This window comes from Petromyzon marinus, chromosome 42 (assembly GCF_048934315.1).
Source record: "Petromyzon marinus isolate PM22_M1 ecotype Great Lakes invasive population chromosome 42, UKy_Petmar_22M1.pri1.0, whole genome shotgun sequence".
NCBI classification, from domain to species: domain Eukaryota; kingdom Metazoa; phylum Chordata; class Hyperoartia; order Petromyzontiformes; family Petromyzontidae; genus Petromyzon; species Petromyzon marinus.
In genome coordinates, this window is record NC_133708.1 from 5,009,850 (window position 1) to 5,031,762 (window position 21,913).

Genomic DNA, 21,913 nt, shown 5'->3' on the forward strand with positions numbered 1-21,913 from the left:
AATGTAAAACACTAAAATCCCTCTTGCACCCTCAAATGCGGAATGCGCACCGTTATAACGCGGAACACTCCCGTTATAACGCAGAACGCTCCCATTATAAAGCGGAATGCTCCCATTATCACGCAGAATGAGCGGCGTTATAATGCTGAATGCTCCCATTATAACACGGCATGAGCGCCGTTATAACATGGCATGAGCGCCGTTATAACATGGAATGAGCGCCGTTATAACGCGGTTTTCTGAGCAGTCGACGTCGAACTACTTTCTTGAGCTGCATGGCTGAATGGTGTGATACAGTACGCGGAATGATACAGTAACACGGCGGTGTAGCCTCAGTTATTTATCCCGCCATGTTACTCCCCGTGTGCACATCATATCTCGCCAAACTGTTGTTTACATTTTTAGTGGGGAAATAGTTTTTCGCTTAAAACTAGTTTTTAGTTTGAAGCAGCACTTATCAGGAACGCATCTACCGCCTTAAACGAGGACTTACTGTGATGATATATTTTATCATTTTTATTAAACAAGAGCCCAGTATACGGCACGAGCGACGGAAATTATATTTTTGTTAAACGGACAGTGTGATTATCGTGGACATGACATCGTACTTTATATCGTAGCATCCCCATAAGGGGTGACCCGAATGAGCTGTGTGTGCCCATCTGGTGGAGAGGCGATGATGATGGCGAAGCCACTGCCAGCGCATTTCAGTTTCAAATTAGTGAACTATTCTAAACTAAAAAAAAGATTTTACCAGGTAAATAGCTCTTTTTCAGAAGCGACCTGGCCACAGAAAGTCAAGAACAAAGAACACGTTTAAACAATTTATTGAAAGCAGTGCAACATCAATCAAACACCAATATTTTAACCACATCAATTTGCAGTGGCGATTAATAAAATATAAAAGAGAAATGCACCTGGAAATGAGGCACTTCTCATAAATGTACTACTGATTTTGGTCCATGGAAGGTACATTAAAAAGCAAAGCGAATCACATGACTTGGTGGCCTGTGGTCGAACCTGGCGCCGACGTCTTTTCGATGCCGAGACACGTAGAAGAGAAGCATTTTGAATCAATATCTCCTGTAAACCGGAGTACATTCGCAGGCGGATATTGTCAAGAAACTCTGCGCTTTTAATTTAAGCTAAATTCCCAACTTTGAAAGTTTGACGCTCATGCAATGAACATTAAGTCTCACGTGGCAGAGCGGGTGAGAAAATTCCTCCCTCTGACACGTGGAGCCAGAGGTCACTTCCAGCTGTCTCAGAGGTAGCGCTGCTATATCCTCTTCAGTGAGCCATACCATTACACAAGGGGGGGTTGGTTGCACTGCTGAATGAGACATCCCAATGGATACTTCGTCTCAGACATGATGCAAACAGGGAAATTATGATAAAATTTTGTAAAGTTTAAAAGCCATGTAAAACTATTCTTCACATTAATCTAAATCATTGTTGCCACGGCCAATTCGAGTGACGCACACTCGTTACATGTTTTTCTAATTTAAACTTTTCTTATCCAATGCAAAACTGGATGTCAGAGTTAAGTTGATCCTTGGGGCTCTAGTTATCCTTCGATCTCAAAGGATTCGCAAGTCAATTGGGGGATGAATAGGCCTGAATAGGCACGAACATCATACCAGCCACAGTTTTCTTAAATGCCTTTCCCTACACAATGTTTGCAATGATAAGGCAAAAGTCTGCTGCAAGAGTTACTTGGCTTAGATAACGCCCTTCGACAAGCCTACTATTTGTTTTTAGTCCTTAAGAGCTGGCACGAGTTACCTGCCTGAAATAATCAAATCACCATACGTGATTACAGCCTGGATTAATACTCACAAGGCAGTTGCCTGAATTGAACCAGCTGAGCAAGCTATGCCAGAGCTGTGCCGAGCCAACCCTGGTGTGACTCGAGAGGTGCTGGGTTGTTTTTCCACTGCACCAGCCAAGACATGCCAGGGCTGTACCGAGCCAGCCCTGGTGGCACTCGGGAGGTTGCTTGGGTTGCTTTTCCACTGCAACCAGCCGAGCCATGCCACCGGCAACAAGCACAACGAGCAAGTCGAGACACAGGTAGACAATGTGATGACGCCGTGTCCTCACCACAGTGTGCCGACTAGCGTCGCACATGATGAACGAATCATTAGCCCTGTTTAACACGTAGTAGTAGGCTACGTGTTAGATATAAATGTGTAATTCAGCCTGCCACCACCCGACAGCCAATTGGCGAGGTTTGTCACATCAACAAAACATGCCAATTAGTTGCTGCTTCAGCACATTGATGTGGCAAAGAGTAAAAATAGTAAATTGTGGATTTACTCTCCCAACACACAACCGGTGTGCTGTAGTAGTAACAAATTGACACGTTTTGTTTACGTTATAATCTGGATGGAACACTCATTTCTTTAGAACTGCTTTTCGTGTTTCGTTTGTGGTCCTTCCCCGACACCTCCGATAAGCACGGTTGGCTACGTATGGTGCGAAAGAAGTTCAACATACAATTCTTACAAATTGGCTGCGTCGGATGGTGGCGGGTTAATCAACGCATTTATATTTACGTGACCTAACCCAAGCAAAACTCTTTGTGAATCATTGACCCTGACCCTGTTTGGGCCCGAGCTAGATTCAGATACTTTGTTAGCCCAGGAAATTATGCTTTGGTTGTGGCTCAGCACAGTGGGAAAACCAACCACCTGTACCATCAGTTTAACACGTAGGCTTTCGTGACCAATATTATTCATAATAAAGGTTTTTGGGTTAGATCGCGTTATGTATAAATGTGTCGTAACCCTCTACCACCCGACATGGCCAAACAGTAAAAAATGTGTCACGTTTACAAAGGACAAATAGTTTACTACTTTAGCCCACCGGTGTGTTGACGAGTGAATCCAGCTTCATCGGGCAATTCGCCAGAATGGTAAAGCCCTCACTTTCTCCCGGTGTTAAATAGAGCAGCAGGGTGACGTCATCATTTAACTCATTCAGGTGCAGTGATTTCAGGCAGGAGGGGGGGGGTATTGTAATTATAAAATCGATTGGTAATCAGTCAATGGTTATGATTAGTAATGAGTTGTAGATTAGTAATTAGTTGTAATGTGTGTTATTATAATTATATGCACAATAACACATGCGGGCCTCGCACTGGCTTGGCTCGGACGATCCAGCGGAGGACGGGCCATCGGCATGACGTGGGCTGTCGTCTTCACGCCCAGGGGCTTGACGGGTCTCACAGGGGGTCCACGTCCCACCAGCGGACGCCGGCGAAGGGTGAGCGGCGAGTGTTGGAGCCGCAGTGCACCTCGCCCTGATTGAGGTGGTAGGTCTTCAGGTCGTCGATGAAGTGGCAAGCGAGGCCCAGGGGCTCGAGCAGGGAGCGCACGCGTCTCTCCAGTGGGCACTGCCCGTCCACGTGCGGCCAGAATGGCTTTGGGATGCCCAGTTGCTTGTTGAGCACCACCATGTTCACCTGGGCCACGGAATGGCACGGGAGAAATTAATAAGCCTGCATTTTAACGATGATATAAGGAATAATATACTATTTTGCAGAGGTTCTTAGCAGTCAGTTGTAGAGTATTCCAAGTTGGTCATAGAGGAGTGGGGTAGTTTAGGGTACAGTATACAAAGTATGTATGTACGGTGAACTTATTTCGCACCGTGTGTAGCCAACAGTGCTAATGGGAGGTGCGGGGTAAAGACAACAAACTAAACACAACAACAAGCAGTTCTAAGGAAATGAGTTTCCTGTGGCTGAAGTCACGATACAGCGCAAGCACAATGCGATGGCAGTGGTGGATGGTGAATGTTTACAACTGAGACTGCCACTAGTGTGACCACTTGGCAGCATCGTGAAATAAACAGATCTAAGAGAAGGGCACGGCAAGATGCCGGATGGCTATCGTAAACAAAATTCGGATATTGCCATTTCTAACAGATGCCGGTTTAATGGAGCATTCTGGATGGTAAAGTGCCGAATTGCAGAGCTTTTCCTGTATATACTATTAAAAATAATAATAAAAAAATTAAGCTTCTAATCTCAATGGTCCTCAAACTATTTGTGATGGACAGGTCACTTCTGAAAAAGAGCTATATAGATCAGTGGGCCTTACCTGGTAAAATAAAAAAAATAGTTAAACAGTTAAAGAGTGGAGCTTTGGTAACAGAGCATCCACACGCACCACGTCGGGGAAGTAGGCCTCGGCCTTGCTCTCGTTGAGGAAGAAGAGCACGGGGAGGTCGATGATGTCCGCCTCCTCCAGGCCCAGCTCCCTCTTGAGCACGTCGCGGTTCCAGTCAATGCAGCGCTGCCACCACAGTCGTTGCCATTAATACGCACGTGTGCGTGTGTGTGCGCGCGTGTGTGTGTGCATTTCTTCACAGGTGCTCGCTAACAGCACTTGCCCCAAAAGGCCGTTAAGGCTATATGGGGGATCTTTGTCTTTGTGCCTTACAAAATTGGCGCGTGATTTTTGGCGATTTCAGTGGCGATTTTCTTTTTCTCTCACTAACTTTGACGTCAATTATTTTTTATATGCATGTAGTATTAATAATAACGAACGATAAAAAGTAGCATTCAAAGCCATCAAATGGGGCTGTCTTTGGCCTTATGGAAACAATAGGCTTTTGTATTCTTTGGTTCTTTCGGTAAAGTCACGTAGGTAATAATAGAATAAAATAAAACAAAAATAAAAACAACTAAATTAAATCACGACGTTTTGGGCGCAACACAAGCGCCCGTCATCAGGTGGAACACAACAGTTAGAAACATCTAACTGCAGTGAAACAAGACGCTATATAAATAAGAGAGGGGTGGGAGGAGCCAAGGTGGGGGGGTGGGGGGTGGGGGGTGCGTGGGGCGGGGGGTAGGGCATAGGAAGATCAAAGAGAGAAAAGGGAAGACACTAAACATGCTGCAATGGACAACATGACACTAAACATGCCGCAATGGACAACAACATCATGTAGTTATGATTTTACCTGATTAATAACATATTTCCAATGATTGCTCAATTTGTATCCATCATCTCAGTTAAAGTTATGTCTATGTTTGTGTATCTGGATGGCTTCATGAACAAACCTTTCATAGTAGCCAGATGGTTTGCAGAGTACCTTGGTCTCGGAAAAAACAATATCATGAGAGCCCACAGCATTATAGCAGTGATCAGCAACTGCGGAGGAATTGGTTTTTCCGTGTTTCAGATCTGACTTGTGCTCGCGGACACGGTCAGAAACATGACGTTTCGTTTCGCCAATGTAACGATCACCACAGATGCAACTTAGTTTGTAGATTCCAGGGTATTGCAAGTCAGGAATGACATCCTTCACAGATGAGATTAGATCACGGATTTTGTGTACTGTACTAAATCGGACCTGGATCTTGTGTTTTGTTTAAGATTTTGGCAACCTTTTTGGTAACGCCATCTATGTATGGTAACGTGATGGTTTTGATCGGAGTCTTAGGGGGTTGTTTCTCCATGGTAGGAGATACAACTTTGCGGATACTACGGACCGAGTATCCATTCATCTTAAGGGCCATGTGTACATGTTCTAATTCATTGACCAGGTGGTGTTGGTCAGAGATGCAGTCGGCCCTATGGATCAGTGTTTTGATGAGGGAATTCTTCTGTGCCGGATGGTGGTGGGAATCAGGCTTCAGATAGGAGTCTGTGTGGGTGGCATTCCTTTAGACAGAATGTCCCAAAGAGCCATGGGACCTCCTCTCAAACAGAACATCCAAGAATGGTAGCTTGCCATCCTTCTCCACTTCCATGGTGAATTTGATTGATGGGTGTATGGAGTTAATGTGGTCAAGAAATTGGTTCAATGCTGGTAGGCCATGTTGCCAAATGACGAAAGTGTCATCCACATATCTCTTCCACAGGGAACGACATAGGGTGGATGTCTGGATGGCGTCTGTTTCAAATTTCTCCATGAAAACATTGGCTATCACTGGTGACAAGGGGGACCCATGGGGTATCCTCATTTTGTTTGTAGAAAGTACCATTCCAGGTGAAGTAAGTGTTGATGAGGCAGTGCCTAACCAGCACAGGGACATCAGGGTTCAGTCCATGTTGGACAAAGTGTTCAATTATTGCTATGGTGTCAGTAGGCCTCGGCAAGGTAAGGTAAAAGGTTAAAACAACGAGCCTACCTTTACCCTACCTTTTACCCTTACCCCACTTATTACCCTTACCCCATACAAATTACCCGATTACAGGGTAATTACTGGGGTACTACACATGAAAAAGGTTTATAACAGGTAAATGCTAGGTAGAGTGCTTTATTCATAGAGAATACTCTCGATGATTACAATTTTACACGCTTTATTTTAACTCACTGTTGTTGTCCTCAAATCTTGTAACTAAATTTTAACCCACTTCCCAATGTGGTATCGACTGCAAACTTGATATACTTATGTCATACTGATGACAATACTATATTCTATCATTAAAATATATATATAAGTTTTAAACATTTTTTATGTTATGTTTCGGCTTGGGTCTAATTGTCCACAGTCAACTGACGTTGGCTGTAATTGGCCACGGTCCCTTACGTTACGGCAAGCTTCGGGGCCACTTCCTGGAGTCGTGGAGTTCTGCAATTACTCATACATTTCATAAAAGCGTGTTTTTAAGAAAGTTTTTTTTAAATATTACTAATTAAATGGAGGCCACGGACTGCGCCACGGAGCTTTTAGTGGTAAACAAGGCACCGTATTTACCGGGTAATACTTCGCGCTACCGTTACCCTACTGGGTAATTCTTCCGAGCTACCTTTAACCCTACCCTTTACCTTACCCGTTGGCATGTCGACACCTTTACTCTTTTACCCGGTAAAAAGGGTAAATTACCTTACCTTGCCGAGGCCTAAGTGTCAGGCACTGGAACCTTGGTAAATGGAGAGACCACATCAAAGCTGACGAGGACATCATCAGGGGACAGTGAAATGTCCTTGATTAGAGAGACCAAGTGAGTTGAATTAAGTACAGCTGAAGTGGTCTTGCCAGTAAAGGGAAGTAAAGTATCCGGCAGAAAACGGGCTAGTTTGTAGGTAGGTAAGTTGATCGTGGACACGATGGGCTGCAATGGGGTACCTTCTTTATGGATCTTGGGAAAACCATAGAATCTGGGTGGTCTAGCAGCCGAGGGTTTTAGGGAGAGCCGTTTGACTGGTTCGATTAGGGAAGTCGAACTGGTAATTTTCTTGTTGGTTTTAGTAGTTAGGCTGTTAGTCAGATCTCTATTGATTTTGGAGTAGCTGCCATCATTGAGTAGGCCCTGGATTTTGTTGTTGTATGTGGTTATATCCATGATGACAGTGGCATTGCCCTTGTCGGCCGAGAGGATGACTATCTCATCCCTCTTTTTCAAATTTACGAGTTCAGAGCGCTCATTTTTGCCAATGTTGCTAATGGGTTTCTTAGAATTTTTGAGGATAGTGGCAATTTCAGCTCCAGCAACGTCTGTTTGGATGTGTCCTAAGCCTTTGAGGGCTCAGCATGTTTAGTGTCATGTTGTCCATTGCAGCATGTTCAGCATGTTAGTGTCTTCCCTTTCCTCTCTTTGATCTTCCTACGCCCTACCCCACGCACCCCCACCCCCCCACTCTGTATCTCCTCCTTGGCTCCTCCCACCCCTCTCTTATTTATATAGCGTCTTGTTTCACTGCAGATTTCTTGCCCAGTTCAGCAGTTGTTTCTAACTGTTGTGTCCCACCTGATGACGGGCGCTTGTGTTGTGCCAGAAACGTCGTGATTTAATTTAGTTGTTTTTATTGTTGTTTTATTTCATTTTTTTATCTACGTGACTTTACCGAAAGAACCAAAGAATATGGATCCTTGCAGTCACGAAAACTTAAAATCTAGAATAGGCTTTTGCTCATGAAACGGATATACGGTGAAGTCCTCGCTTAACGCGTGTTCACACAGCGCGTTCCTCGCTACGAGAGTTCTGCGAGGGAGCACTCTCGCACACAAGCGGAACGCGCCATGCAACAACGCTGGCTGCTCTCAGTTATAACGTTGGCCGCTCCCCATTATAACGTGGACCACGCCCCGTTATAACGTGGTTCCTGAGCGGTCGACGACGAACTACTTTCTTGAGTCGCGCGACTAAGCGGTATGATACAGTAACGCGGAACAATACAGTAACGCGACGGCGTACCCTCAAATTAGTTGTATGTCCTACCATCGGATGAGTTAATTATATAAACGTGATTCAGTCGGTTAATTCCTCACTTAATGCATTTACACTGAACGCAGCACTTTTCAGGAATGCATCTACCGTGTAAACGAGGAATTTCTGAACACGAATGAATCCCACCCCCTGCACGAGGCAGGTGTTTGAAGGACACCCTAAAATCGTGTGTGTGTGTGCTTATCTCTGGGTATCAGTGTGTGCGTGTGTGGTTATCTCTGGGTATCAGTGTGTGTATGGTTATCTCTGGGTATCAGTGTGTGTGTGTGTGGTTATCTCTGGATATCAGTGTGTGAGTGTCTGTGGTTATCTCTGGGTATCAGTGTGCGAGTGTGTGGTTATCTCTGGGTATCAGTGTGTGTGGGTGTGGTTATCTCTGGGTATCAGTGTGTGTGTGTGGTTATCTCTGGGTATCAGTGTGTGTGTGGTTATCTCTGGGTATCAGTGTGTGTGTGGTTATCTCTGGGTATCAGTGTGTGTGTGTGGTTATCTCTGGGTATCAGTGTGTGTGTGTGGTTATCTCTGGGTATCAGTGTGTGTGTGTGGTTATCTCTGGGTATCAGTGTGTGTGTGTGTGGTTATCTCTGGGTATCAGTGTGTGTGTGTGTCTGGTTATCTCTGGGTATCAGTGTGTGTGTGTGTGGTTATCTCTGGGTATAAGTGTGTGTGTGTGGTTATCTCTGGGTATCAGTGTGTGTGTGTTTGGTTATCTCTGGGTATAAGTGTGTGTGTGTGGTTATCTCTGGGTATCAGTGTGTGTGTGTGTGGTTATCTCTGGGTACCAGTGTGTGTGTGTGGTTATCTCTGGGTATCAGTATGTGTGTGTGGTTATTTATGGGTATCAGTGTGTGGTTATCTCTGGCTATCAGTGTGTGTGTGTGGTTATCTCTGGGTATCAGTGTGTGGTTATCTCTGGGTATCGGTGAGAACAGGTCCACCTCTGGGTGAATACTGTACCTGCACATTATTGTTTTCAGTCGTGATGTTTATGTCATCGAGGATGTCCTGAATCTTCATCTTGCGCTCCAAGGATGAGACAACTGTGGGGGGATCATAGATGGGAAGAGGGTGATCGCGATAGAGGAGATGTGGGAGGTCAGAGGTTAGGTTTCATTGCTTACAGCATTGACTACAACTAGCATTACTGCCTGTTGTAATTACAACTAGCAGTAACTACAACTAGCAATGGTGAAACGTCATACTCAGATTGTAAATGTTGTGGATTTGCTCTCCAACACACCGGTGTGCTGTGCTAGTAACAAATTGGCATGTTCTGTTTACGTGACAAACCTCAATAATTGGCTACGTCGGGTGGTGGCGGTTTTAACAATACATTTATATTTACGCGATCGAACCCAAAAAATCCGTATTACGGATTCTGTTCAATGCAAAACCGGTACCAGTTCTCGGTGCAAATCAATCGCTGCCACCCAAAGAGAGATGCCAATTTCCTGATTGTCCAACTGAAACCCAAGACATGTGGCAGCCCTGACTTTATAATGCCATCCAATGTTTGGTGCTTTACAGTTATATTTCTTGGAAAGGCAAGGATATTTTCCCAAAACGTATTTTTTCTTTCTTTGCAACTCACCAGATGGAAGTCTTTACAAAAGGGTCGGTGCCTCATTTTTCTCTTCTAGTCAATCATGACCCAGAACTTTTATCAGTATTAGAATACAGTCTAGGAAAGGCCTAAGGCCCAATCCACCACGTTTCCATTTTGCCTGCTTTCAGATGCCCTCAACTAGCAGAAGACGAATATGTACCTGCACATTAAAGCTAAACACAAATACGTAGTCGTCCAATGTGCGGGACACCGCTTCATTTAATACCTAGGATCTTGCGCTGCCAACTGCAGCTTCAGCGTCGATGTTTATAAATCTTCAACCTGCACATTTAGTGACGAGCTCACCGTCTGGGCAGCTCTCAAAGAGGCGCCTCTGGCCGTGGCCCTGCTGGTGCAGCTCCTTGAGGAGACGGAGACACGCGTTGGGGCTCGCGAGCAGCAGCCGGAACCCCTGTGTGTCGCACGGCACCACAAGCAAATCGCACACAACAACAACACAAACACGTAGAACACGACAATAATAACACCACGCAAAGCACAATACAATTCACCGTAACACAAACACGTCACACACAATGACAACACAACACAATGCACAGCAACACAAACACATCGCACACAACGACAACAACAACACAAACACGATGAACAACGGCAATAACAACACCACACAAAGCACAACACAATGCACGGCAGCACAAACACATCACACACAACGACAATAACACCACACAATGCACAGCAACACAAACATATCGTACACAACGACAACACCGTACAACAACACAAACACACAATGACAACGACATCAACACAAACACATCGCGTACAACAACGACAACAACAACACAACACACAACAACACAAACAGACAAAGATCGTTAGCAGCCCCGCCGTTGGGCAGGGGCCTCCCACCCGCGTCTTCCACTCTTCACGATCTCTTTGCCACCTCCATCTCGGGCATTCCCCCAAACTGCATCTCATCCCACAATCTCATTTTCCATCTTTATTTTTCCTTCCAATCTTCAGCCTTAGTTCCTTTGGTAATGTTTCCCCATCTCTCATCCGATGTGCGAGCAATATCAGCCCCCCACTGGAAGCCCTGCGGCCACCTTGCGCCACTGATGACGCCGTCACTCGTCGTCACCGAGGTCGTCACTCTGGACATCTTTGTGAAAAAGAGCTTTGTAGCTCATCGGATTCTTCCAATAAAAATAATTCAGATTATGATTCTGAGTGTCGCGCGTCTTGAAGGCCGGATGCCTGACAGCTGCCATTGGAAAATGCATGCCGCTTAAATGATTATTTTAAAAAAATCTGTCTTCTAATTGATTTTTCTAAATCTCACACAAACCCTCCTATTATTTCCTTTTTAAAGATCTTATTATCTTGTTCAAGTAAAAAAAGATCAATGGTCATCTATTTGCATATTCTCCAGATTATAAGAGACAGTTTTTTTCTCCCCGTACTTTAAAACAACATTTCCAGGTGCATCTTATTATTCAGTTTTCGTGTGTGTGACCAATATAACTTTATTGACACTGGGCACATGTTTAGAGTGCATCGGACCTTGCAAGTCTTTTATAATGATGAGACTATGGTATACCTTCAATAGTGCTGTTTGTTTGCTCACCCCTTGGCATTTTGGGCCTGTGCTTAGCAACCACAATAATAACAACAAAATAAACAACGCATGTATATAGACATTGTGCATGCACGTGTGCTCGAATATACAGGGTGCTTAAAAAAATGTTTAACACGTCTGAGAATTTGCAACAATGCCACAAGAAATGTGCCTCCAGGCTCTGGAGACCACCTGGAGATGATTCCAGGCATGTGTTGACAATGATTGCGAACAAGTGGAGACTTTCACATTTTTAAGCTATTAACATTACATTTTGGTATCATGTTACAGTACCTTATCCGTTATTGTTTCATTAAAAACGATAGTCCCATTTAAGTGTTAACGTTTTTTGGAAGCGGCCCGTACTCGAGGCCAGCGGTACTCCACGCCAGCGGTTCCCAACCCTCTTTCCCAACCTCCAAATATTTAGCGGAACACCACACGCTGCAACCACTAGTTATTTGAAATTGTGCATTTCCTCGGTGAGGATGTTATTATTTATCTTTTTTTCCACGGGACCCCCACCCCACCATAGTAGCCTCGCGGACCACAGGTTGGGAACCACTGCTCGAGTTTAAAAATCCATCCATGGTCCTGCCCCACCCTCGTCTTGCTTCTCTCGTCTCTTACTCCTCTGTTACATCCTATCCTCTATGCTCCCAGTCTCTGCGGTCCCTCTCCGTGCCGCCCTCACCATCCTGCACCCAGCCTCGCTCTCTCGTTCCTTGTCCCTTCTGGCTCCCCTTCACTGGGAACAAACTCCCACTGCATGCGGAACAATCATCGTTGCCAGAACAACCAGCTGCCGCTCCTCCCTTAAATCCCATCTCTTCTCCCCAGTCCAATCTACTACTGCTGCTGCTACTAAACTAACCTAAAATTAAATTAAACCATTATTTTACCAGGTGAGGCCCACAGAGCTATGTAGTGCTTTTTCATTAGTGGCTAATCACATGGGCATTTATTGCAGCCAAATGCTTTAAAAGCATATTGATTCTAAACGTGAAGGACCTGGAGACAAATCCTCGCGACCACAGGAAGAACATGCAAACTCCAAATATACAGCAGGCGTCAGGGTCAGTATGAAATCCACTACCTTCTCTACACCAGGTAAGGTAGTTAAAATCTTGCCACCGTGGCGCCTCCCTGTCCCCCACCCCCCAGCTACTACCAGACCTACCCCAACCCCCCCCCCCCCTTAACCTCTCCCGCCTGTCCTCCTAACCGTCACCTAAACTACACCACCACTTTCTAAATCGCAACAACCACCATCATCTCCCGTGTAATCGGAGGACAGTTCACCATCACGCCAAACCTTGCGGTCGGGCGCCGGCACGAAGCTCATGAACTCGTCGACGTGGCCCACGCTGAGCCAGTCGCTGTAGAGCTCAACGGGCGCCTGCACCTGCTGCGCGAACAGGAACTCGCGCACGGCGCGGGCCATTTTGCGCCCCGCGCGCTCTCTGCAGGGACGGGACCACATACGAGACAAGCGGGGCGCGGCGGGTCAGGGCGGGTCGGGATGTCACACCTGGGCGACAACGGCGGGCGACGGAGTCAGGGGGATAAGGGGACAGGAGGTGGAGAGGGAATGCGGTGAATGGGACGATCCTGCGAACGAGGGACCCATTTGAGCTCGAGGTGGTGCGTGGCACGTGCCTGTAGTCCCGCCACTCTTAGAGTGATTGGTGCAGCGGCGGCGTGGTTGGCTTGGGCCCTGGTGAAAATAATTAATTGGGCCCCCCCATCCCTCCATCTTCAATTTTCCCCCACTTTGTATCATAAATCGTTACATCTCAATTATGAAGCTGTTTCATGACCGTTCCCCTCTTGTCTGTGTGTGTGTGCGAGCTGCTTAATGAGCTCATTCTTTACGTTTTCTGGCTTTCTGCCGAGTTCGGTTATGATTCGGAATCATACTATACAGTGTTGTTATGTTAAGGTTTGGTATTGAGCGGTATGCCATGTTAATTTAAAAAATATCGCACGATATGCTGCTAGGTGTGTACAAGTTGTTCATATGCTAGTGGTCACATGGCTATATATTTTTTTTGCTCTCAGGAAGCCACTAGAGTTATGCCCTTTCAAATCGAAATTGAAAAAACATTCTTTAAAACTGATTTTTGTACTTAGTTGATCCTGCAATCTCAAATGTAAATGATCTATAAACCTGAAAAGTTTGCATCTGAACTTCAATCTTTGATTAGTTTGTTGTCCTTCCCCCACACCTCCGATTAGCACGGCTGGCTAACGTACGGTGCGAAAGAAATTAAATGTGCACACCTATATACAACACCTGGACTCCTCTGGCTTATCGGCAGTGCCTTCCCTGTGACGGCACCAGAGAAGGTGTCGGTCCAGCGATGTTGGTAAATTGTCACGATTCAGCATCGTGACCAAACTCGCCCGTTTTTTGTGTAGATGGTACCTCGTTTGTATTTTCTCATTTATTTCTCTGTCTCATTTGTTGCAGTTTTTTCTTGACGATGGGTGTTTGAGGAATCGCCGATTCCAATACAATTGTTGCATTCAACGGCGAGCGCACGTCCAAATGTGCTTTCATGTGAATTCCAGTCTTGCGCAAGAGCAATTTTCGATGTCCACTCGCCACGACGAGAGTGCTTCGGGAGGAGGCAGCTTTGTCATTGTCTCCCATTGAAGAGGGCGAGGGCTACAGTGGTCCACTATATACTTGAACTAATTAAGGTTTGTGCAAATGAGAAAGCTATTTTTACAAGTGGGCTAATGGGGAGGGGGAGAGGGGGGGTGAAGATAACCGTACAAATGAGATAGAATAAACGTGAAAAAAATTAAGCCCAAATGAAGTGGAAGTGGAGGGGGTGGAGCTGGGGTGAGGAGGTGCATTGCGAGATGAACCAGCCAACCCGAGTTTGAATCCCGGCCATGTTCAACATCGGTTAAAGAGCGTTAACCTGAACTGGGCCTGGCCCATTCCCACTCACCAAACGTGAAGGATGGTGGAAACAACCCCCTGTGATTGACATTGGTGTGAAATGGCCTTAATGCGGAAGATTTTTTTTTAATGCAGCAAGGCAGTCGATTTCTTCCTTACTTTCTGAAAACATGACGAAAAATAATGACTGAAGAAGAATCGGCTCTTGAATCAAATCGCGACCGCCGACTGAATATTCATCGAGTTATTGAAGAGGTTCGGGGGGAGAGGGGGGGAGGTGAATCATTCCATGCGGCGACCCCCAGAATGAGAGAGGGAGTGAGACACCCAGCAGACTCACCCGGGGAAGGCGCTGCCGATGATGATGCGCCCGAGTGGATATTTCTTGCCCCTCACGATGACGGGGGGCGACACCTCAAGGTTTCCGAACGAGTCCAGGCTGTTCACCCATTCGCCTCTCCGTGTCTTCCGCGTCACATAGCCAAAGTCCTTGCCCTGAGACGCCGGCCAGGGCAGAGAAACACCATGGTGGCGAGATATTAACTACCTCGCCTGGTATGCTGGAGGTCAGCTTTTGAGACTGTCGAGAAGTTCTTACCGGGGTCCCCGACTCGGTGGTGCCTCGGCTGGGAGGCTTCCCCCCCTTGCTCTCCAAAAACCCTTGCAGAATTATGATGTTTGGTCCAAAGTCCTTCGTTTTTAGTTTCGATCATTCATTTAAGACCATTTTGCTTTGATAAATTATCCACGTGATAAGCCACTTCGTTGAGCTATAATTTGTGGCCAGGTCGCTTCCGAAAAAGAGTCATATAGCTCAGTGGGCCTTACCTGATAAAATAAAATAAAAATGTTGGTTTTAGTTTTAAAACATGAAAGGCTCACAGACTGAAGGGCTGTAATCTGTTGGAATTTTACACGTTGAAACAGACCATGGTTCATTTACATTATTACCCACAACTAGTGACATAGGTGCATAATAAATTGAGTACAGTCTCTGAAAAGTTCACGATTTGAAAAAGAGCTATAATTGCTCAGTAAGTCTTACCCCAGTACAATAAAAAAGGTTTATTTTTTAGGAACGCAGTGAACATGACTCTCGCCATGTCCAATTGCCTCCACGGACTCATCCCTGCATGCCCCGTCTCACTCCATCCTCTCTCATCATCCCCTCGGTTCCCCTCCATGCCCCCTCCTGCTGCTCCCCTCTCATCTCACTCTACTCTCCTCCGCACGACCTTCCCATTGCTCCCTTTCTTTTTGTCCTCACCATACTCCCCCCTGTGTATAGGAGGATACGATGCATTTCGTGGGTAACAAGCAATTCCTGTGAATGGGTTACTGGATGATGTATACAGTAGTCCCTCGTTAACACTGACATCGATTAAGTATACCTATCAACCTGTTATCAGTGCCTACCTTATTTCAGACCAATTCAGACAGTATTGGTCACCCCGTGCCCTTATAAAGGGCGAAACACAAACAAATAGAAACAAAATTTTGCCCGCATGGAAACGGCTGTACGCCGTATGGACCTGAAAACTTAATTTCCCTGTACAAGAATACGGGTAAACCGTATGGGTTGACAGGTATGTTTAATGTTTTTTAATCGGTTCACGTTTCACCTCCTATAGGACCCCTAGGGTTCCGACTGACGTTAACATGTTGATTGATGGTAATGTTTACGTTCTGCACCCCGCGTGCAGAACGTAAACATTACATGACTGGTACCGTCTTCCTGTTTCAGGAGAAACCCAATTTTCTGATATACCATGATAAGTCCACCCGTTCGCCCAACTTAACGCCATTCGATTTTTTTTTATCTCTGCGATTTTTGAAATAAAGTCTACAACTAGCAAACCAAGCGACCTTGAAGAGCTTAAACATGTTACTGTTGTTGATGTTGCTGTGTCATCATCCATCCCCTACAGCTGTGTTGGAAAATGTTTTCTCAGGGTTTGAACACTGAATTAGTTTGATTATAGTGAATTATTGATCATAGTAAATGATGGACGACGTGGAAGTTTATTAATAATCCGATAATATCTAATCAATACCATAACATTTTGAATAAACTAAAAACTCCTAAGCCATATTAAATTAATGTCAGTACCTCGAATAACAATAAAACTACTCAACATTATTTTTGGTCTATTATTTTTCGGACACCCTGTATGCTTTTTAATCCGCGATTCGCGAGGCAGTGTGCATCGCTTTCTGCCATGGAAGCGTAGCCAGCAAGGGCTGGGTGGGGTCGACGCGGTTACCGTTAGAAGGATCGGCACGGCCTTAAGTTCGTGGTCCCGCGGGGAGTCGAACACGACCGGTATGACCTTGGTGGGACACTCGCAGTAGCCAAACTCCATCTCGTCCTGCGCGTGAACAAAGAGAAACGTCAATTACCCCACCCCCACGAAACCTCGCTGAGTGAATGGAGCAGCGTTGGTAGCGAGTGAATCCACCGGCGGATTAAGGCCTCCCAACGTCGCACTAAGACGTTTGGTTTGTTTGACCATACTTCACCGTGCAGGTGGAGTGCAGGCTGAAGGGTGGGCCCTAGGACCAGTTCGGATATCACTCACCACTGATGTTAGCTGTCATCAGGAAATCGAACTTGGGTCGCCGGGTTCATAACCCAGTGCTCTCACCACTGCACCACTGCACCACTGCTCCATCAGAACTAAAGCATTATGAGATGCTAATCATCTTCGACAGATGAGCTCACCCTGTGTGCTTACCACTATGAATGAGAATTGAACTCAGGTCACTGGGTTAGTAGCACAGCACGCTAACCGCTACTCTACGGCTCCCCACACACCTCAGTACTCTCTCTTACACACTGACACTCACCTGCATCCACACGTCCATATTGACCTGTATTTCAATTGGCGTGCACCCGGCCAGGTGAGCGAGGGTGGTCATCTGCTTTATGAACACCGCATTCGAGTCGACCCTGGGGTGACAAAGACAAAGTTCCCCCGTATAGCCTTAACAGACTGTAGGGGCAAGTGCTGTTAGCGAGCACCGATGAAGGCCGGCACAGCACACGAGGGGGTGGGTGGCCAGCACTACACCAACACACACTCTTCCACACACCTTTGTCTCCCTAGTGGTGACGTTTACACATTGCACCAGCTACTCCTTTGAGGCATAGTCGACCTAGGGGAGGTCCAGGACCGGTAAAAATATTCGCTATCACTGGTGTTGGCTGTGAACGGGAATCGAACCTGGGTTGCCGGGTTTGTAGCACAGCGCACTAAACTGCTACACTTCCACTCCCTACTAACCCTGAGGTGAGCACACAACCACGCAAACACACAACCACGCAACCACAGAACCATGCAACCGCTCACCATGCAGAGAGGATACACCACGCATCACACGCCACCGCATCTAGGCCCGGTTTAATTTATTTTTGGGATTAACATAAAAATCGGGAACGTATCCCTACTCCCCAGATACCTTGACATGAAGACCTCCAGCGCCGGCTGGGTATTTGGAGTCATGATCCACGGAGCCACACGAAAAACCACGCTGTCGGTGAAAATCGGTGTGCTCTGTTTGCCCTGGCAAAAGCGAGAAAATAATAATACTATAGCGTCACAAAACAACCTAACCCATAATGTTCATAATGATGGTTTTGGGTTAGATCGCATAACAATAAATGTGTTGTAACCCTCCACCACCCGACACAGCCAATTGGTAAGGGATGTGTCATGTAAACAAACGCCAATTAGTTCCAACTTCAGCCCACCGGTGTGTTGGAGAGTAAATCCACAACATTTACAATTTGATTATGACGTTTCACTGGTAATTACATCCAGCATCATGCGCCATTTGCCAGAATAGCCTATCCCACTTCACTTCCCAAAGATGGATCACTGATGTCAAGATGTGTCCAGACACCTGGATAGAAAATAAATCGCAACGTTCGATGGGCAGACAAAAAGCCGACTGCTGCAAGGATGACCGGAGTCTGCGTGATGGTTTATGCTCCTCGACAAGAAAGATGGATGCACGGGGATAGATGCTGCCCGGTTGCTGCTGCTGGTTCTGCTGCCCACTCACCGGCAGGATGCTCTGGAGGAGGCTGAGGTGGAAGAGAACAAATCCGTTGAAGTCGCCGTCCGGGAAGCTTAGCCCCTCCACGAAGAGTTTAACCTCTCCGCCACGACCCGGGTACTCGAACAAGTAGCTCGACTTGCCCGGCCCCAGCGAATGGCTCTCCGTGCCTATCACCTTGCTCAGATCTCAACACCACCGAGGCACCGACAACGTGTCAACCAGCGAGTGTCCTTCACTTGACATATCCCCCGTCACGTTTACAAGCTTGTGATGGTTGTCCGATCTCAGAATCAAGAGTAGGATTCAGACTGGAGAGTGAATTAAAACCTTTTCTATCTGCGAGGATTACGTTGTTGAAAATGCTCGCGAATGCAGAAAAACTTTTGCTCCAGTGGGGGAAAAGTGGGGTGAAGTTCCTGGAACGAGTGAACATAGGGAGGAAATGGTAAGTGTTAAATAACTATGAATACAATAAATAAATAACATTCAGAAGTACGACGTTTTTTTAATTTCCTTTCATAATGATGATGATTTGACAATGATAGAGGTGGTGGTGGTGGTGATCTCCTCGGGAGATACAGGGGTTTGATAACAACGCAGCACAGCTGTTATCAGTTCAGCACTGGGGAGCGCAAGCCGCAACACTCTCCCTGATTGCATTCGCGTTCTTTTTAATGGACCAGACAGTCGACTCGTTTATACATTTGGTATAAGTACGTATATGAAGTAAAAAAATCCACAAGAGTGAGTTTAGAGCGGGATTACTGCAAGACGTGAGGACTATGTGGGCAGCCGAGAGGGCATACCTGATCTTTGCAGACAGTTTCAAATGTAGTAACATTCTGTGCTCACCTCCCTAGTGTCGATGGTCTGTAGGCACTACGCACACTCGCGAATACTGAGTCTGGCGGGTCGCGAAGAGGGAAAAATGGATAGATTTAGAAACTCGCGAATATGCGAAACTTGCAAATCCAGAACTCGCGCTTAGTGAGGATTTCTTGTATTTGGATTGAGGACTGCCTCAGGATACCAGCTACCATAGGCTTGAGATGCCAGGTAACCAGGAGATAGCAACGCAGCTACAGAATGTATGAAGTGAAGTCGTGAGTCGTAAGGAATGAACTGGCGGACCGTATCTCTCTTTAAATACACCTTGATGCTAAATGCAGAGGGAAAAAAAACCGGAGGACCCGGAGAAAAATCGACGCAGCCACGGGAAGAGAGACATGCAAACTCCAAATATAGAGAAGTCAGGGTCGGGATCTTACCCACGAACTCCTGTATACCCAGCGAGGTTGTTAACATCTCCTAGCCACCGTGCAAAGTGATTATAGACAGGCGTCAGGGTTGGGTTTGAGCCCACGACCTCCTGTATCCTGTATACCAGATGAAGTAGTTAACATCTCTTAGCCACTGTGGCGCAGTGCTCCGTTGGGTCGATGGGCCTCTCACCAGGTACGTGGAAGACGCCGGCGTGCTGCGACTCGAGGGTGTGCAGCTGGAGGCTGTAGCCGGGCGGCAGCTTGGCGGGACCTCGGGTACGAACCAGCATGGGCGACATGTCCTGCAGGTCTGTCGGGGGATGGTCACATGCGGCGGCATAGCGATCATCACCCATCAGCTCATTAGTGACACAGTGATTATCACCCGTCAGCTCAGTGACACGGTGATCATCACCCGTCAACTCATTAGTGACACAGCGATCATCACCCGTCAGCCCATTAATAACACGGCGATCATAACCCGTCAGCTCTTTCTGAAGCCAGCATCGCAGCTTCACTCGATCTCATTCCCTCTTCTCATTCCTCTCTTTCTCCACTGCATCTACCCAACCTCCTTCCTGGTCTTCCCTCCTCCCAGTTTCCCTCCACTTTTGTGGGCACCGCAACATGGCTCCCGCGACGCTTCGTCGACACCCAAGGCCTCTCGCCCCTCTAGGGGGAGCCCTTCTAAAGCAGTGGTTCTCATACCGGGGGGTACTCGGGGGTACAAGCAGTGCCAGATTAAGCTAGTGCGGGGCCTGTAGTATATGTTATAAAGGGGCCCTAAATATGAAAACACAATATTTTTACTTGCATAGTAAAGTCATTGTATTTTTTAGTTTGCTATACAGCCAAATACGACAAATCGCTAACCTTTAAACACCCAGTCATTCATAAAAGTTGAAGTCGGTATAGTACTATAATAATAGAGAATCACTGAATTGGAATTGATAGCTTCAAAGCATTTAGCGCGGGGCCCTTGAAAGTGCGGGGCCCGTAGCTAATGCACGTGTAGCTACTGCACGTGTAGCTACTGCACGTGTAGCTACTGCACGTGTAGCTACTGCACGTGTAGCTACTGCACGTGTAGCTACTGCACGTGTAGCTACTGCACGTGTAGCTACTGCACGTGTAGCTACTGCACGTGTAGTAGCTACTGCACGTGTAGTAGCTACTGCACGTGTAGGGGGTACCTGAGGTGATTTATCAATGAGAGTCATTTTGTAAATAATCTTAGATGAGTCTGCCAATATAAAATAACCAAGATGAAATTTATATCCATATGGTAACCCAAAACGATATGAAAGACCTTTCTAAACTCACCGATCGTAAACAATGTGGGTTTCCAAGATAACCAGCGAGCGCGAACAAATTACCTCGCGCGTTGCACAGCGTCCATTTAATTATCTTCTTTTATGCACTTGCAGTTACTAGCTAGTTAGGATACCTCACGAAATGAACAACTGGTTCAAATATTGATGTCCATTATTCATACATTTATTTCTCAGAACCATGTTTAGTCGGGCAAGGAGCTTGTGCTCGTATGAAACAAAATTCAACAAGGGGGTCACAGAAGTCGCCAATCGAAGGTTGAGAACCACTGATCTAGAGGGCGTTTACGCATGTCACACGTCACACATTTTTTGTGCATTTGTATTATTAAAGAATAAAAACGCTCAGCAAGTCGTCAATGAGGAGCACGGAGAAAGCGAAGCGGCGTGAGGTGGAGATTGGAGTTTGCATGTCTCTCTCTCTCTCTCCCCGTGGTCGCCTGTGGATTTTTTTCCGGATCCTCCGGTTTTTCCCTCAAACATTTTAAATCAACGTCACGCGTTTAGAGTATTTGGCTGCTGTAAATGTCCACGTGATGACAAGCCACCTTCGTCGAGCCGTCATTTGTGAATGCCAGGTCGCTTCTGAAAAAGAAGTTATATACAGCTCAGTGGGGCCTTGCTTGTTAAAATAAAAATTCGTTTAGTTTATCAATTTTTAGTTCATGGAGTGGCGACCGCGCACCTGCTGCCCCCTGTAGGTAGCGGTCCTCGTTGTCGGGTTTTGGGGTGGAGTCCGTCTCCTTGTCGCAATTCACCAGAAGAATGGCGCCATGCCCGTTGGGTCCCCACTTCCACGTCGCCTTCACGCGCCACAGAGAAAAAGACAAAGATCCCCCCCATGTAGCCTTAACAATACTATCAAGGCAAGCGCTGTTGTTGCGTGCAGCACCTGTGAAGGGCCGGCACGACACATGAGGGGGTGGGTGGCCAGCATCATGCCCCAGCCGCATTTGTCTTG

The 21,913-nt window shown here is 46.4% G+C and overlaps 1 protein-coding gene across 2 annotated transcripts; it reads right to left on the reverse strand.

Moving 5' to 3' along the window:
• Positions 1 to 811: 811 nt before the first annotated feature.
• On the reverse strand, positions 812 to 20,325 carry LOC142930603 (protein-arginine deiminase type-4-like). Of its 2 annotated transcripts, XM_076073455.1 has the most exons (10): positions 19,812 to 20,325; positions 18,363 to 18,544; positions 17,757 to 17,860; positions 16,562 to 17,247; positions 14,638 to 14,792; positions 12,699 to 12,846; positions 10,105 to 10,210; positions 9,150 to 9,232; positions 4,176 to 4,301; positions 812 to 3,466 (listed from the first exon to the last, which is right to left on the reverse strand). In XM_076073455.1, exons 4-10 carry the CDS (start codon positions 16,658 to 16,660, stop codon positions 3,227 to 3,229), a joined length of 957 nt encoding a protein of 318 aa, XP_075929570.1. In that variant the 5' UTR covers positions 16,661 to 17,247; positions 17,757 to 17,860; positions 18,363 to 18,544; positions 19,812 to 20,325; the 3' UTR covers positions 812 to 3,226. The 2 variants fall into 2 exon arrangements, with proteins under 2 accessions (XP_075929570.1, XP_075929569.1); XM_076073454.1 differs by lacking the exon at positions 19,812 to 20,325 and having other exon boundaries at positions 18,363 to 18,725.
• Positions 20,326 to 21,913: the final 1,588 nt, after the last annotated feature.

What these genes read in the sequence shown, in the direction of transcription:
- LOC142930603 (XM_076073455.1), bottom strand. Translation starts at nt 16,660, where the DNA reads ATGGAGTTTGGCTACTGCGAGTGTCCCACCAAGGTCATACCGGTCGTG. An exon ending in CCGTGCCGATCCTTCTAACG is followed by an intron (nt 14,793 to 16,561) that starts GTAACCGCGTCG and finishes CCGGCGTCTCAG; the next exon opens with GGCAAGGACTTTGGCTATGT. An exon ending in ATCGGCAGCGCCTTCCCCGG is followed by an intron (nt 12,847 to 14,637) that starts GTGAGTCTGCTG and finishes CCGTCCCTGCAG; the next exon opens with AGAGCGCGCGGGGCGCAAAA.